This window comes from Hemitrygon akajei, chromosome 17, assembly GCF_048418815.1.
Source record: "Hemitrygon akajei chromosome 17, sHemAka1.3, whole genome shotgun sequence".
Lineage (NCBI taxonomy): Eukaryota > Metazoa > Chordata > Chondrichthyes > Myliobatiformes > Dasyatidae > Hemitrygon > Hemitrygon akajei.
In genome coordinates, this window is record NC_133140.1 from 20,537,770 (window position 1) to 20,555,738 (window position 17,969).

The window sequence follows — 17,969 nt, forward strand, 5'->3', positions numbered from 1 at the left end:
GTGTCTCCATTCAAACTGTGTGTATTTGTTTGTGGTACAAGGGAGTTAGAGATATTATGATTTTCTTCCAATACAAAATGAATGTGGTAAAATCAAGGGAAAAGTTACCAATATGGTACATAAAAATAGCCAAACAAATGCAAGTTGGCAATGAATCTATGTAAAGAGATTGCCATTCTGAGCAGATTTGTCTTGTTTTGTGATGTCAGTCTGTTCTTAAGGTACCTGCTCAAATGAATTAACATTGGACAGAGAGATGAGATGCAAACGTACTGGGCTTTATTTGTTTACAACCTTTGTTCAGTTCTCAAAATGTGTTTATGAGTATGCAGACATGGGATAGGGAGGATGATGATGTTGGCAATTTCATTACCCTTCTGTATACAGATCACTGTCTACATAATGCCCCCCCAAAAAAAAAATCAAAGAAAAGTTAAAAGAGACTGCTGGGAATACACGATAGTTCAGTCAGTTTCTGTTCAGGAAAGGGCCAGGTCAATACTGTATAGAGGTGCAATAAAGCTTCTCTATCTCCTCAAGGGAGAGGAATGCAAGCCAAAAGAAATAACATGTATCAGGCTGGGATACCATTTGTGGGACACAGCTTGTCATCACTGTAATGATTTCCTCTCCTTAAATGCAGCGAAATAATTGAGTTTCTTTTTCCAGTCCCACTATCACCTCAAGCACAAGGAGCTTATGGATTCTCTTCAAGATTCAAGTTTATTTATCACATGCACATTGAAACATGCTGTGAAGTGCAACATTTGCATTAAAAACTAACATACCTGAGAGTGTGCTGGGGGCAGCCCACAAGTGATGGTATGCATTCCACTGCCAACATTGCATGCCCACAATGACCGGCAGAACAACACAGAACACAACAAAGTAGAACACACCAAGCAACAACAGCAGAACAAGCCTCTGTTCTTCCTTCCCACTCATGCAAATATACAGTCCTCAAGCTCTCCAGGTCTTCAGCCTCTAGCAAGCCTAATTTCGGACTCAGATTTAGACGTCGACTCGCAAACATTCGGCCTTTGGCTAACCCAGCAGACTCACTTAGGAAAACTTTAGGACTACCTATGTGTACTGGATGTGCTCCAGATGGAATAGTGACTTTAGTGACTCCACCGCTACTTTAATATTGACTCTACTGTTACTCCTGAAGGGAAAACCGATAATCCGGTACTGTCTTCACTTCGGTGATAGCGGGCTAGATACTTTGCCAGACTGTCGGATGTTTTTCTATCAATAGCAAAAACATACTTTTATTTCATTCTTTTTAATATATTTGTCAATGTGAACCCAGTAAAGTTAAAGAAAATTGGAAATACACAAGCTATAACCATGGTGTTCTGGACCCAACCTTGGCTCCCGCCAAATATCCAATAGCAAGTCCAGACCATGGCCACTGTCAGGTTCATGCTCTGTCTCCCAGCTCACACTCCACACTGATGCCAAACCATCAGCATTTCCAAACATTAGACACCAGATTACAGGTGACCCTCGTTACAGCCATTTGGCAATGGAAATTCATCCTTATGAATCACTGCACAAAATATTTGAATAGTGTGGAAAAAAATAAATAAACACTAATTTTAACTTCTTAATTTTGATGTTTGTGTAGATGACACAAATCCATGTTATGGAAAATTATGATATGGACCAGTCTCTAGGAACACAACCTCTCTGTAACAAGGGAGATGCCCATCATGGAGTTTGATGGCATTTCCCCCCCATTTGACTCCCATCTCTCCTCTAGGCACTTTTCCTTCCTTCATAGTTTAATTCTCTATTCATCCCTCAACTAACATTATTTATGACTTCCATCTGCCTGCCCCCAAATTCCATCTCCATGCTATTCTCCTTTCCTCCTGCAATTCAAGCTGACTTATGCTTCTTTTTCACAGGCACTATCTGTGATTCTCTGTTATTCTAACTCCCAATTAATCCCTCCTGTCCGTGGTCCTGGGAAAGCCACCTAGTTCCCCACTCACCCACTCACCTCTGCTACATCTCCCTTTCTGAACTATGGCATGTTGTCCACACAAACTTTAAAAGCCTGAACCAAATTACTGGCCCCATTATTGAAAAGTTCCCACAACCAACGGACTCACTTTCAGGACTCTTCATCTCATGTTCTTGAGATTTATTGCTTATTTATTTATTATTATTATTTCTTTTTTTATTTTCACAGTTTGTCTTTCAACAATGGTTAAATGCCCATTTTTATATGGTCTTTTCATTGATTCTATCACTGTTATTATCCTATTATCGATTTATTGAGTATAAAGACAAGAAAATGAATCTTAGGGTTGTAAATATGTACTTTGATAATAAATGTGCTTTGAAAATAACTTTACTTTGAACAGAGCACAGAAATAGGCCCTTCAGCCCATTATATCAATGCTGACCATTTTCCCGATTAACACTAATCCCATTTTCCTGCATCAGGTCCATTTCCTTCTGCATCTAAATCAGAAAGGAGATCATCAGAGACTGTGACCACAGTTTTCTACCCTTCCTCTACAACTATAACTTGGATTGCACCTCTAATACACAAAAAAAGTGTCTGAAGGAATCTCAGTGAAACGTGGTCAAAAGGTTAGCTGTTGGTATTGAGAGAAATCAGGACAAAACATGGAACATAGAATGCTAAAAAACACAAAATGCTGGTAGAACTCAGCAGGCCAGACAGCATCTATGGGAGGAGGTAGTGACGACGTTTCGGGCCGAAACCCTTCATCAGGAGTGAAGTAACATGGGATGGTCGAGGGGGGATAAGAAGTGGGGGGAGGGATAAAGTAGAGAGCTGGGAAGTGATAGGCTGAAGGGAAATGGGCTAGGGGGAAGGTGGAGAATTATGGGAAATCACGTAGGAGGTGGCGGAAGTTACGGAGGATTATACTTTGGATAAACATTATAACATAAAATGCTACAGCACAGCGCAGGCCCTTTGGCTCACAATGTTGTGCTGACCCTTTAACCTACTCTAAGATCAATCTAATCCTACAAAACCCTCCATTTTCCATCAACCATGTGCCCATCTAAGAGTTTCCTGAATGTCCCTAATGTATCTGCCTCTACCACCACCCCTGACAGAGAGTTCCATGCACCCACCACCCTCTGTTGTAAAGAACTTATCTCTGACAATACCCCTATACTGTCCTTCAATCACCATAAAATCATGTCCCCTGGTATTAGACACTTCACCCTGGGAAAAAGTTTCTGACTGGCCACTCGTTCTATGCCTCTTATCATCTTGTACATCTCTATCAAGTTACGTCTCCTCCGCTGCTCCAAAGGAAAAAAGCCTTAGCTAGCCTCATGAGACAAGCTCCTTCATCCAGACAGAATCCTGGTAAATCTCCGGTGCACCCACTGTAAAGCTTCTACATCCTTCCTATACTGAGACAACCAGAATTGAGTACAATATTCCAAATGTGATCTAACCGGGGTTTTGTAAGGCTACAACATTTCCTTCTGCATCTAAAAATGATTAACAACACAAATAAAGAAAAATAGGCTTAAATGAATCTACAGCAGTAAGGATTTGAGAGGAGAATGGGAAGGAAAAATTCAAGGCTTTCATCGTGTGAATGAATTGATTGATGAAGTGGGGCTGTGAGCAAGGAAAGACTAAAAACTCTCTATTCAACTGCACTTTCTCCCTCCAATTATTCACTGGTTCATCCATGTATGCCACTAAGCCTATCTTTCTAACTTGCAATGAATGTGTCTCTGGCTTCTGCTCTCTCCCTCACATCACCACTTCTTTGGAAGGAAGATGGCAGGAAGACCAAAGTCATTATTCCATCTGGTGCAAATTCAGCATCTGTAGTCTCTTGTGTCTTCATTATTTAATGCAGAAAGCACAAACGAAGAATGCTATTGATAGGTCTCCATTTGACTGGATTAAAGCATCCCCAGCAGCACTAAAAAAGATTGACATTATGATGAAACATCTACAGATTGAGGTAGAGAACTTTGAGTGTCAACAGTCATCCATTTAAAAAGATGCTTCCACATCTCTTTATTTTTAAGACAAACCCCTAGATTATAGACATCCCAGCCCAAGAAAGCAGTCTGTTGGCATCAATCCCTCTCAATATCTTAGAGTAATACTGACACTTCAATCCGACTCACCCGCATTGACAATGATGTCCACCAAACTATCCCATTTGCCCCAAATCCCTCTAAACATCTTTTAATCATGTGTCTATCAAATTTTTTTGATATTATTGTACCTGCCTCAACCACTTTTCCAGGAGGCTCATTCCACGCACACACCTCCATCTGTGGGAAGAAGCCTCTTCTCAGTTCCCTTTTAGATCTTCCACCTTTCACCTTCAGCCTTTGTCTGATGAGCTTTTGTTTCTCTTTCCTGGTAAGGAGACTTTATCTGTACCCCTCATGACCTTATACTTCTCCATAAGGTTACACACCTCATCCTACACTCTGAGAAATAAAGTCCGAACTTGCCCAATCACTCCCTTCAACTCAGAAGCTGGAATTCTGGCAGCATCCTCACTCTTTCTAGTTTAATGATGTCTTTCTTATAACAGGGTAACCAAAGCTGTACACAATTTGCAAAAGTGCGTTCTCACCAATGTAACATTTCAACTCCTATGTTCAATTGCCTGACTGATGGTAACAGCTCCATCCGTATATACTCTGAAAGTTTTCTTCCATACTGCCTCAATAACAAGCTTTGAGTTTATCCGAAAAATCAAACCACTGCATTAAAATTGAGATTTATGTATCTTGCATAGCCATCTATATTGACTACCATAGCATTATTCGGAATTGATAAGTTGTCCTGGTCCAACCCTGTAGACATGATGGTCAGGAACGCTCACAAATGCCTCTTTTTCCTCAGGAAGCTAAGGAGATTCGGCATGTCCCTGTCAACCCTTACCGATTTCTGTTGGTGCGGCATAGAAAGTATTGTATCTGGATTCATTCTGGCTTGGTATGATAACTGCTCTCCCCAAGACCACAAGAAACCGCAGAGAGATTTAGACACGTCTCAGCACATCACAGAAATGAGCCTCCTGTCCTGATGTCCTGATGAAGGCCTGAAATGTCGACTATACTCTTTTCCATAGATGCTGCCTGGCCAGCTGAGTTCCTCCAACATTTTGTGTGTGTTGCTCTCCTCCGTGACCTCTGTCTATACTTCTTGCTCCCTCAGTAGAGCACCCAAGATCCCACCCACCCTGGATGTTCTCTCCTCTCTCCCATCGGGCAGAAGATACAAAAGCCTGAAAGCACATACAGGTGTCTCTCCCCCCCCCCCTTACAAAGGTAGAGCATTCCTATGAAACCTTTCTTAAGCCAAAATGGCATTAAGTGAAGAACCATTAATTTATATGGGAAAAATTTTCATAAAATCGAAAATCCTCTTTGTAATGCGAAACCAGGTTGCTAATGTAGGTCTTTTGTAAAAGCGAAGTGGTGTAAAGCGAACATTCATGAAGTGGGGGACACTTGTACTAACACATGTAAAGACAGCTTCTGTTACAAAACTACTGAACAGTTCCCCAGTATGATAAGATGGACTCTTGACCTCACATTCTACCTCAATATGATCTTGCACCTTATTATCTGCCTGCATGGTTTGTTCTCTGTAGCTGTTACACTTTATCTTGCATTTTGTTATCATTTTGCTTTGTACCACCTCAATGCACCTTGTAACAAATTCATCTGCATGAACACTGCGCAAAACAAGCTTTCATTGTACATGTGATAATAAACCAATTTCATTTGCAATCTATGCTGTGAACTCATACCATTAAGAAACACATTGTAAGAGATCTTCACTTATGCCATTTATAATCACCCATAACTGCAGACCTTCATTCATTTTTCACCATTAGAGTTACATTGTCTCCAGGCATAGAACAATGAGTATCCCAATTAATATACTGCCCAGTCATGAAGCAAACATCTACCCTTTTAAATCAGGTGAAAAACTACATTAACTTTTAACCCACATAACTCAGACCCAGGAAAACAACATTTTAAGTGCTGTTATTTTATCACTGTACAGGACTCTGAATCCTGACTGCTAAGAAGTTACAATGGGGTGATCTCTAAATCTCTTTTATGTATGAGTAAAATATTCTTCAAATTCTTTGAAACTTTAATAATTGGTGCAATTTTAAGGTGTGGAAACATTAATTTTATCCTTAAGTTTCAGGCTGTGGTTTGATGAAAATATTCCAAACCCCAATTCTCCTGTGCAACACACTTTTTTTTAAAAGTGTACTGTGTTCAACAATTACATGGTGAGAAATATTACACTGGTAATGAGTTCTATCGGAATGGCTAGGGATTGCAAAATGTTCTACATGAGACTATTCGAGCACTTGTAGGCCAACAGATTTCTTTTGTGGTTTTTGCTAGAAGACTTTGTGATGATAGGTACAGGAGGGATAGGAAGTTAGGAGCAACTGCACTAATGGCTTTCACTAACATAAATCTGCGACACTACCTTTATCTCTGTTTATGGAGGATGCAAAATGTAACGAGGTTGGTAGTGACTGAGTGAGATGAAAAGTGTCTGCCATTGGGCAAAACAGAACAGTACAGGATACTGAAAGGGTTGTGTGCCATTTCACATGAGCATAATTGAACTTTAGATGTTGCTGTACAACACGGCAGGCTGCAAAATAGGAAAATATTGCTATGTACTCAAGAACTCAATGGAGTTTAATATTGACAACATAATACACTTCCAGTTATTTTCAAACAGAATTGTGAAATTTTCTGCAAAGTAAACTTCTATTTTAGGGTTACACGAATGAATCTGCAGATGCTGGAAATAAATAAAAACACAAAATGCTGGCAGAACTCAGCAGGCCAGACAGCATCTATGGGAGGAGGCAGTGACGACGTTTCGGGCCGAAACCCGATGAAGGATTTCGGCCTGAAACGTCGTCACTACCTCCTCCCATAGATGCTATCTGGCCTGCTGAGTTCTGCCAGCATTTTGTGTTTCTATTTTAGGGTTAGTTGTTTAAGGGAGAGGAGTGAATATTTTCATACTCCCTGCAGGCTGACCCTCTGTGCACAATAACTGGTTATGGAGCATCAGGTGCAACAGTTCACTGTTACTCTAGCTAATCATTTCGAATTGCAGAGATCAGGGACTTAACAGTTGGACCATGGGGAATTCAAAAACAAAACCAAAACAAACAAAATTAAAAGATTTAATCTTTTCAATATATGTTTCCTGATCATTACTGGTGAGAAATTGGTGCACTAGCCCTTGCAATATGTAGCTATTTCTGCAATGTATGCAAGAGATGAATAACCTTTGAACCAATATTACATTCATAGTATGACACAAGCAGTAACATTTCTCAGTGCCTGAACCTAGGAAAGGCACTAAGGAAAGGTTTCTATCCTACTTCTAGTACTCCGGAAGATGGAACAGCCTTTATGGATTGGATGCACGCAATGTATTTTCCAGCAACCAATAATTTTAGACATTTGTCCCTTTCTATGCAATGCATTGATTACACCCTAATTCTGGTTTCACCCCATCAGATAACTGGTCTCCATCTATCCAGGTGGGTCCAAAGTCATCAATCTTGATTCCATTGGTATCATAGCTTTCTCAATCTGCTGCTTAATCAATCCAAGCAGGACTACTTAATGAGCTAAAATTTCTACGTAGTGTCATTGCAACTTCAAATGTGTGCCAAAATCAAGAATTATCTCACTTCCAAGGGCATTCTACCACCGGCTTTGACTCAAACATTATTTATGGCACATACCAGCCAATCACTCGATAGGTCCTGAGTGATCGCTCTCAGAAATCCATTGGTTTATGACTTTTTTCTAAAGCAGATCTTTAGATACCTCAAATATATTAAATATATTTTTCATTTCTAACAGGTAAAGGAGTATGCCAGTGGAAAGTTTCTAGGAGATCGTTTCCAATGCAGTGTCTGCAACCATCTTGTGCCTAACTAAAAATGACCAAATAAATCAGTATTGTTTACTCATTATCTCTCTGTATTGTTCAGTAATGACTGATAGTAACATTTTTGTTGTTGTTAATGGCTATTGAGTTCTCAGATGCACCTTCCATCTCCTTACTTTAAAACTAAGCTGGTACATACCCCTCCTTGTTATCATTTGGTCCTTAAGGGGTAATTCAAATTGTAAATATATTGAAAATGATTTATGTTGAGAAATATATTATTGTATGTGTGTGATGTAACTAACCTTTGAACCCTCCACCTCTGTATAATTTACATAGTTCAGTCAAGACTAGACCACAAACAGGCAATAGCCAGTCACTGCAAAGACCAATCACAGAATACGTAATTGCCACCTGAATCTAAGTTGCCCAAGAAAATTGGGTAGTGGTGAGTGGAAATCTATTCCAGCTCAGGGTGCTCTGGAGTTTGGAGTTCAATTCCAGTGGATGCACAGAGTCTCAGCGGTGCTGGCCTGAAATCCCAGAGCAAGATCCATTCCCATTATGCTCATGGCAATCCATGGAATTCCCTGGGTGCTCCAGTTTCCTTCGTCTGAGCTTTACTGGCGGTTGGCAGTCCAATTTAAAGGTGCATTACGCCACCAAATGGACTGCAGTGTGGTGTAGAGAGTTGGGAAATAAAACCCTGACTAGTTCTTTACCAAATGAAAACTAAATTATTCCAATAAGTCCTATAGATTGTAAATATTGAAAGACAATAATGTGAATTAAAGTCACTTTCATAACTTAATAAAGTTTTTAAATGGAAACTATCAACCCCCAAAGATAACAGTGAAACCTGCATTTGATGTCTTTCAACCTTATATGCTTCACATTGTAATTGAATGTGTTCAACTGTTTCATAATGACAAAATCTACACACCCCAGAGTGGTTTTCCAACAAGATACAAGGAATAATTAAGCATAGTATTCCCAATTCTAAGCTGAGTCAATATAATTCCTTTCTTTCTTGTTTTATCCACTTCTCTCATCAACCCAACAGTTTTATGTCTCCCCTTATCCCACAAGTCTTGCCATTGCCCCCCAATTCTTTGCCCCACCAATCCCCTTGCTTCTGATTTACTAAGACAAAAGTCTGTATCTGCCGTTGAAATTTTAACAGCTTTTTTGGCAAACAATCGACCTGCTCATTCCCCTCAACACCTCTGTGTGCCGGGACCCACAAGAAAAGGACACGTAAGCCAATACTTGAATATGAAATAAAGTTTGAAGAGCTTCCAGCGGTAAATCTGACCTCCTGCTAGAATGACCTGTTTTAAGCTTAGTCAAAACCGAGAAAGAATCTGAACCAATTACAGTTTTACAAGGACAGATTTCCTCCACTCACTGTAAGTCCAAAATGATGGCAGCCAGTTCTGCAGTATATGATAAATGGTTAGTAAGACCATTTCTTTATTGCTACCTGTAATTCCGGCACAAAAACAGTCACACCAACATTCTCGGTTAAATTATCTTTTGATCCATCAGTAAAAATGGTTAACACATCACAATAAATTTCCTTAACATATCGACATTTATTACAGACCTTAGGTATATTAGGGTATTAGAAATCATTAAATCACGTAACCTAAAGTCAACTAGAGTCACTGAGGGGGCGAAAAACAAGGTGGGGTTACCGAGAAAGCTACGGTGGGACGTATTGCATAATCCTAGCGTGGTAAGAACCGAGACACCCAAACCTAGGCTCCGGTTTCCTCCCACAGTCCAAAGATGTACTGGGCAGGTAGTCATTGTAACCTATCCCGTGATTAGGTTAGGGTTAATCGGGGTGGTGGGAATGCCGGGGGCGTGGATCGAAGGCCAAACTCCGCGCGGTACCGCTAAATAAATAACATGAAATATTAAAATTCAGCTTTATTCCATTTTCCCCTCGCTGAGATTATTATGGTCGGATTTCACGAACGCGACAGAGGGTAAAATTTATTTCAGCTTCATAGATGGTTATTTGACCGCTGACGCCAGTCTTAGCAGCAGTTGGGTGTGCACTCGCCCCGACACCCGTTCAGTGAAGGTAAGTCGCGCTTCATTCCTAAACGGTGCAGCATTTTCTCCTTCATGAAGAAATGCAAATTCCAGATTGTGCCCGTGTGTTTACTGTTTGTGGGCGCGGAGACTGGGATAGATTCTACCGTGAGGGCAACGGAATGGATCTTGCTCTGGGATTTCAGGCATTCGCCCCAGAGAGTCGGTGCACCCGCCCGCTTCTCTGGCGTTCAGCCCCGCCCTTCTCTCCTCCCTCAGGGGCGCCGACTTCGCCCGAGCGCTGCCGAAGTGGCTCGGTGTCTCTTTCTGGGCGCTGTCCACCAAGGAAAGCGGCTGAAAAGCGCTCGGCCGCCACCGGTGCCCTTTCGCTCACAACGGGTCTCATTCTCCGGCAGTTTTAATCCGGTACCGGTCAGGCTCCCGGCCCTGTAACTGCCCCCCCCCCCCCCCCAGGTAGCGGGACAGACTCCGGATGAAGCACCTGGATCAGAACGACTTGTAAGAGTTTGTCAACCTTAACACCGGCCGCACAGAGAGCACAGACCAGAATAAAGCATGGTGTCTATGCGGGACTGGGCCGCGCACCCCCTGAGCCTGGGCGCTCTGCTCCCCGCCGGAGCGCATACACTGACAGTCCAACACGAAAGGCCACGAAGCCAAACAAATCGTGTCATCAAACCAGTAGCCCAATCCAACCCGCGGAAAACGGGATACAACCTCTCAAAAGGGGCTTGGCAGGAGATGCTGGACACGGAAACAAATGCGTATTTGTAGGGAGAGGTGTCGAGGGAGTGCTTTACAGAATAGTAGTGGAGAAATAATAGAATCAAGGGTGGATGGAACTCAAGATTTTAAGATTGGTGGCTACAAGTGGCCAGTGGTTGATTAAAGACAATCTGGGGTGTTGAACGAGTTAGAGTCGGATACGCACGTGGTTCTGTGGCTTGCGGAATGCACGGTAGGATGGGACCATGGAAAGAATACAAGGATGATATCGTAACTGGATAGGTGGCCGGGGATGGGGGGTGGTGGGAGAGAGTGATGGAGGTTGGCGGGGTGTAATAGAAAACACAAAACACGGGGACGACTGAATACTAGTTTAGATACAAAGGGCAGATTGATCGATGTCCGGTGTTAGAAGTTAACAAAGGTGTGGGTGAGGACTTTGGGATCAGTTGAAGCAAGGTGTAAGTCTAAAGCACTACAATGGTAGTTCTATTCACCGGGCAATGCACACAAATATAACCAACAGAGATTTTAAAAAAGTGACCTTAGCCATTCCCCTTCGACTCTAGTTTGTAGCAAGCCAATATATAACAGTCCAAAAACTAAACCAATTTAAGCAGCAGCACAGATAAGGGTCCAAGTAACAGTATCTTCTTTTTCGAGCTATATCATGAACAAGCAGAGAAGACTCGTTCTCCAGTACCAGACATGAACCCAGTATCCACGTTGATATACAAAGAAAAATGCAGACATTTGTCACAAAAAGGAATATACACGCATTCAACCTTGAAACCCGTGCTGACGTTCAATTAGTTAGTACATAATCATCTCTATACAGTTAACACCGAGATATTCCTTGACATCCTTAACTGTGAATATACTGTGGTCATGTAAATTTCAATTGTCTCAGTAACCACAACAATTTTAAGGAATGTCCTGATCACTAAAACCTGTGTGTGTGTGTGTGTGTGTGGGGGGGGGGGGGGGGGGGTGTTGTTCTTTATGATTTAAACACTGGAATACCAAGATGAAATTTTCAAAAATCTGTCCTCTGTTCCCATTAACATCACAAGAGGAACCACCATAGATGGTGGTGGGGAGGATATGGCTATGAAATAATGTTTTTTTAAAAAATCTCACATGCCTTTACCAACCGCCATTTAACATTCTTAACTCAAGGGAACATAAAGCCAAGCCCACTAAACGCATAATTTAAGCCTCAATATTATTCTAGCGAATCTGTGCCGTGTCTAAGGTAACAAACGGTACTATTTTTGGGATGAATCTAAACATAACATTCAGGATGTGGTCCATCCAAGACTCTGGGCAAATGAAGCAGGGCTCATTACTTTCGTATCGCAAGCCCCGTGAGATGACCGCTAACATTCCATTAGCCTTGGGTAGCTTTCGTACCTGACCGCTCGCTGTCTTTGAGTGATCTATGTGCTTTGACATTCACATCCCTGGTACACAAACCAGTGGCAGCCACACACATAATAGGCAGACCCAGTTCGTTTTTATATAGCAAACATAGATGTAGGTTAAAATGTTCAGTACATTCCTTTATTAAATCTCTCCCCCGCCCCCAAAGCGTCATTATCTCACATTGTCTGAAGAAATTAGGTTTCAAGGGACTATACGAAATAGGGTAGGGCCAAGCTGCTCAGAAATTCCACTAATTCCACCTGTTTATTAATACTGTGAATCGGGATCTGTGAATCCTGGCTGATTAATTAACATAATGAATCGTAAAGGCAAAATCTAGGTTAAAAGCCTTCAAAATGGCAAATGTTCAGGTTACCGTCTGTCGGGTTAATTTCGCATCGACTAAAGACATTTTTGAGAAAGCTGGCCTCGCAGTCAGAGTTATACACTCAAGGGTGACAGAAAGACTGAGGGGATATCTTGGTGGCTACAACAGATTGATTGGTAGCGCGAACGATTTACTTTTCATAGCCCCTCCTCCTCTGTCCTGATGCATACTCGCACATTCACAGAAGCGGATCCAGCTACTACTCCAGTGCACACCCTTGCCCAAAGAAATAGGGATTTTCAACAAAAATAAAGAAGCCATCCTCAGCAATAAATAAAACAATAAATTACTGGACCCTGCAACCACCTAAGTCCACATGCTGGGAAAAGTCACAGCTCGTCCACCAAAGCCTTCAATATATTGGAGACGGGAGACTGAGGTACAACACCATAAATATGGCGGTCTATCATTCATATACATCTAAGCTCAAGATACAGTCTCGACTCAATATTAAGGCGTCAACATAAGGAGAAGGGGACGTATGCGCGATGTTGCAATCCATACCAAATGATAAAGCGACTCATCTCCCTCCCAAAAAAATAGAAGCCACTTACTTCATTTGCTTTACGATGGTGCTTTTCCCCGATTCGCCCGCCCCTGTTGGAAAATGGAGATAGCGATGAGCGAAAGTGGGCACAGGGAACCATGGGGTGGAAGATGCGTTAATAAATGTAAGGAGATAAAGGGAGATTAGAGCGAGGGGAGAGAAGGTGGCCAGGCCCACGGAGGTGCCCATCAGCCTGTAGCCGGCGAGGGAGGTAGAAGCAGGGAGGAACGGGAAGGAGGTGGAGGGAGTTGGGGTGGGAGGCCCTTCGGTCTTACCGAGAAGCAGCAGCTTGACATCCTTGGCGGCGCTGAGACCATCCTCCTTGATGGTTTTCTCGATGGCTTTGTTCCGTTCCATGGCTGCCCTCTCCTCGGCGCTCATTGTACATCCCATGGTTAGTGTGTGGAAAGTAGCACAGCTCTGGCCTCTCTCTCTCTCCTCCTCCTCACTCACTCACTCGAACTGAACCCTCTCTCTGCGAAACGCCGGGTTTTCAATCGCACATCCAAAGCCGGAGGAGAGATGGGGCCGGGCTCACTTCGTTCCTTGTCGGTGCACAGAAACAGGAATATCCTAGAAGGCTGGTGGGGTTGTTTTTTTCCCTTTTCTCGCGCGCTCTCTCTCTCTTTGCAGATTTGCAGAATCAAGACAGTGGTCTTCAGATGGGGAGGGGAGGAGAGAGAGAGAACAGGGGCTTCGGCCAGAAGGGACTGTCACTGGATTACTGCTCGGTGATATCTGCTGGGCGGCGGCAACGATTCAGCCCGATCGCATCGTTCGGCTGCTGACAATGGGAAGAGAGTGAGTGCCAGTGAGTGCGCCAGCCCCACTCCACACTGACGTCAAAAACACACTGAGCCTGCGCCAAGCCACCAACACCCAGCGCCGCTGCTGCTCACTGCACCTTAAGCAGCGGGAGAGGGTGGAGGTGTGGTGCTGGGTGGGGTAGGGGCGCTGGAGTGGATCTCCTGATTGCAAGGCGTGCCAGAAAAAGGTGCAATCGCTGGTGCCCTCCTCAGACGCTCGCGTTTGCGGGAAGTGGGTGTGTCAAGGCGACTGAAGTTAATATTTGCACTGGGAAATCTAAACTTGGAGCACAACCTGAGTTTACACATTTAATGCAACATGGAGCTGAAATTCATATCTGAAAGACTCTTACTTCTGAACACACACGCACACAGAATGAATTTAAATAGGTCTACACGCCTTGGGGGCGGGGGGCTAGGAATTATGGTGAGCACTTTCAATCGATCACGCCCTTAATGCATCGCTGTTGAATGGATTTTAACCAGAAAATCGCCGGCATGTAGAATGCTGGAGTCCTAAGTTACAGTCCATGACGTTTTAGCGTAAGGCAAGCTGGAATACGCGGCTACTGTAAAGTCAGATGAGACCGGGAAGTGAAGGGAGCGAGCGCAGTTAGATTCACACAAACACGGCGCTGGGGATGTTCGATCGCGAACGCTCCGTGCGTCCAAGCGAATAAACAGTGGGCGAGGAGCCACAACGATCGCTGTGAATTCTGCTGGAGCGGCTGCCTCCATTTTCCAGGTTTTAGGGCGTGTACAGTACCTGAGATGTGCAAATCAGGGTACCGGAGCCAAACGAGCAATCGAACTGCTGTTTTGCTACTCCCGCTCGCCCCAGCATCCTGGCCATCACTGAAATCTATAAATAACACCCAATGCCAACCCCTCTCTCGCCGCAACAGCCCTTTTCTAACTGATTGTCAAATTCCTGTGTTTTTTTTTGGCCCTTCCTCAAAAAGACATCCCTATCGGACCATTTCTCTCGCGGCAAAAATCCTGACATCTGGATTAATCCACTTCCCAGAACAGTCTTTCCCGCAGCAAACATCTGTGGTTTAGAATATCCGATCATCCGTTATCCATTAGGAGGATTATGTTTTACTAAACATTATATTAAAAAAATCAATGCAATATTTATGAAGTGGTTTGAGATGTGCGTCGGGCAATGCGTTGTGTAGAGGAGCGAAGATGAAAGGCGTGTTAAAATGGGAACTCTGATGAAAGTGGGTAAAATTTATTTCGATAATTGCCGGAATACCATTTGTGCAACGAGGCTCCGCCTGAGGATTGGTCTTCTGGCAGAGAGAAAATAAGAACTGTTTTAGGGCTCATTTCCCCACCCAGTATGTACCAAAGCTCACCGCCGCGTATCCAAAGTTAACGCAATTCCTTGGAACCGGGCGAAGTCCAAGGTTCTAATATCGGACCATTGCCACGTGGATCAGGACCTTGTCTTTAATTGATTGCCACGATAAAGTCAGATGCTGAAAACAAAGGGAAACGAAGCATCAGTTCAATATACCATATTTCCTTATAAATAATCGATTCGGCCCATCGAGTTCATCCCCCTCAATTTCCCCTGTAACCGACTTTCCTCAGATTCCCACCGATTCCCAACTGATTTCTTACACATTAAGGGCGACTTACAATGACCATTTTATCGACCAACTCAAAACTATTTGGGATATGGGAGGAAACTCAGATGGTCACAAGGAGATTAGGCGAACTCCACATAGACAGCAGCAGAGACATGGTTGATCCTGGTCACGGAGCTGTGATGCAGCAACTCTGCTGGCCGATGGGGCCTGAAACCAACTCCGTTTCTCTTTCCACTAATGCTACCAGGGCTGCTGAGTGTTCCCAACATTTTCTTTTGTTTTTCTGTGCTCTTATCTGGGCTTTCATTTACTGTCCGTAAATGATTATGGTTCCTGTCAAAGAAATTTAATTTACCAAAACTTAAAAAGAAAGAGCAATCAGGATTATGTACATTCAGGAATGATGAGTGGCTGTGGTCTGTACAATGGGAGTCAGCGTAATATAGCTGGTAATAATAGACAAAACCGGGTTATGGTGGGTGATGTGGTAATCACCAGCAAGGATTAATAGTATGGTATGGCTCACTACCAGCTCAAATGCCATCCTGCAATTAGATTCACTTCTCCTTTGTCACTCATCAGCCTTCTGGCCCTCCAGATTTAACAGCATTGCAGCAGTTTCAAAGTACGGTCTGTTCTCACCTCCAGAGAGGATGTTAGCAGCATTTCTTAAACCCGATTCTGCCAGTAAGATAGTCCAGCATTGGAGTTGCCATGGAGTCTGGGATGGCTGATAGGTAACAGCAATTGCACTGGGGTGAATGTTCCTGCATATCTTGCGATGTGGGAGTATACTGGAGTACCCAGAGGAAACTCACACTGTCACAGGGAGATCATGCAGACTCCACACAGAGAACACCCAAGGTCAGGACTGAACCAATCAGCATGAGGCAAGAGCTCTACCATCCTTGACACAATGCCGCCTAACTTAAACATACAATTTAGAGTGCAACTATGCGGATTCTGATTAATTCCCTTAGAGCTAGGGTTCCTAATCTTTTTTTAATGCCATGGAGCCTTGCCATTAACCAAGGGGCCCATGGACCCCAGGTCAGGAAGCCCAGCCTTAAAGCATTGCTTTGGGGCCTAACAGCCTTGGCCTCTCCCTCAGATCCTCTGCAACAGTGCACGAGATGCGGCAGCCAAGCTGCTGGAGAGCCTCTCATTTACAGTGAAGTTTTCAGCCAACACTGAAAGATTACCTGGAGCAAGTGTTGACCCAGATAGTCCAGCACTGGGCCTGCCATGAGTCTGGGATGGCTGGTAGATAGGCAGCAGGTAGTGACAGAAGTGAGATCATCTGCTGTTCTAAGAGAGGTCAGCTAATTTGCATTCCGCCCTTCCAGCCTGGTTCCTTAGTGGTTCTAGTGACTCAAGGAAAGATGGATTGCTGGTGTGTTGTGGTAGGCTGGAAATCCCTTTCAACATTGGTAACCTGTGCCATATTGATCAGGCCAAGCTTGTCCTGCATATGCACGTGTTGAGGAACTTCCCCTTGCACAGCATCAGAAATTGAAATCTTGCTCATCAGATGAACATGACGGGTTGGGGCTGCAAGTATTGAAACAGAGCTGGCAGCCAATTTCATCCTGGAAAGAATGGGTTGTAGGCTCCACACAAGGTCCTGTGCAAGAATAGATCTTGACTCCCTATCCTTCTGTATATCACATGTAGTCCATTAGGCAGATCTAATAGTGCCCCAAGCATCTGATTAAACGTGCCTATAGGTTCTTGTCTGTGGATTTCCCCATCAAAGTTCTCACCTGAGTCTTCAGAGTCTTCAAGGGTGCTGACTTCTGGGCCACTCTTAGACCGTAAGACTATAAGATATACCGGCGGAGCAGAATTAGACCATGCAGGCTATTGAGCACACTCTGCCATTCAATCACGGGTGATTCTTTTTAACTCATTGTCCCACCTTCTCCCCATTACCCTTAATCCTCTTAGCAACCAAAAAAAAAACTATCTGCTTTGCCTTTATGGCCCTCTGTGACCATGTTTCCACAGATTCACCACCATCTGACTGGAAATTTCTTGTTATCTCCATTTTAAAGGACTTTCTTTTATTTTGAGGCTGTGCTCTCATATCCTCAACTCTCCAATTAATGGAAATATCCTCACCCTGTTCACTCTATCCAGGCCCTTCAGTATCTGGTGGATTTCAATGAGATTCCACTGAATCTTTCTGAAGTCCATTGAGTAGAGGCCCCTCTACACTCCTCAGATAGCATGCATCTAAGGCCAGGTCTGGCTGCAGGTTTACCCTAGCCCAGTATCTTGCCATTTGCAGATCCCAATCAAATCTACAACAACATTTCAGTATCTCAGATGGTGGCTCCAAGTGTCAGATGGGTGATGAAGCGCCCCCATTCTTTCCTCTCTCATCGTTCAGCAGAATTCTCAATGCAAATTCAAAGTTCAAAGTAAATGTGTCAGCCTAAGATTCATTTTCTTGTGGGCATTCATATTGAATAGA

At 43.4% G+C, this 17,969-nt stretch overlaps 1 protein-coding gene across 3 annotated transcripts in view; it reads right to left on the reverse strand.

The window, feature by feature from the left end:
- gnao1a (guanine nucleotide binding protein (G protein), alpha activating activity polypeptide O, a) overlaps nt 1-14,027 on the reverse strand; it is a 276,918-nt gene extending 262,891 nt beyond the window's left edge. Inside the window, exons 1-2 of one of the 3 annotated variants that reach the window (XM_073069773.1) lie at nt 13,362-13,999; nt 13,094-13,136 (exon numbers count right to left, since the gene is read on the reverse strand). In XM_073069773.1, coding sequence (XP_072925874.1) covers nt 13,094-13,136; nt 13,362-13,479 — 161 coding nt within the window. In that variant the 5' untranslated portion in view covers nt 13,480-13,999. Of the gene's footprint in view, nt 1-13,093; nt 13,137-13,361 lie in introns of all 3 variants that reach the window. The other 2 variants (XM_073069771.1, XM_073069772.1) reach the window with 2 other exon arrangements.
- Between the last annotated feature and the right edge of the window lie 3,942 nt (nt 14,028-17,969).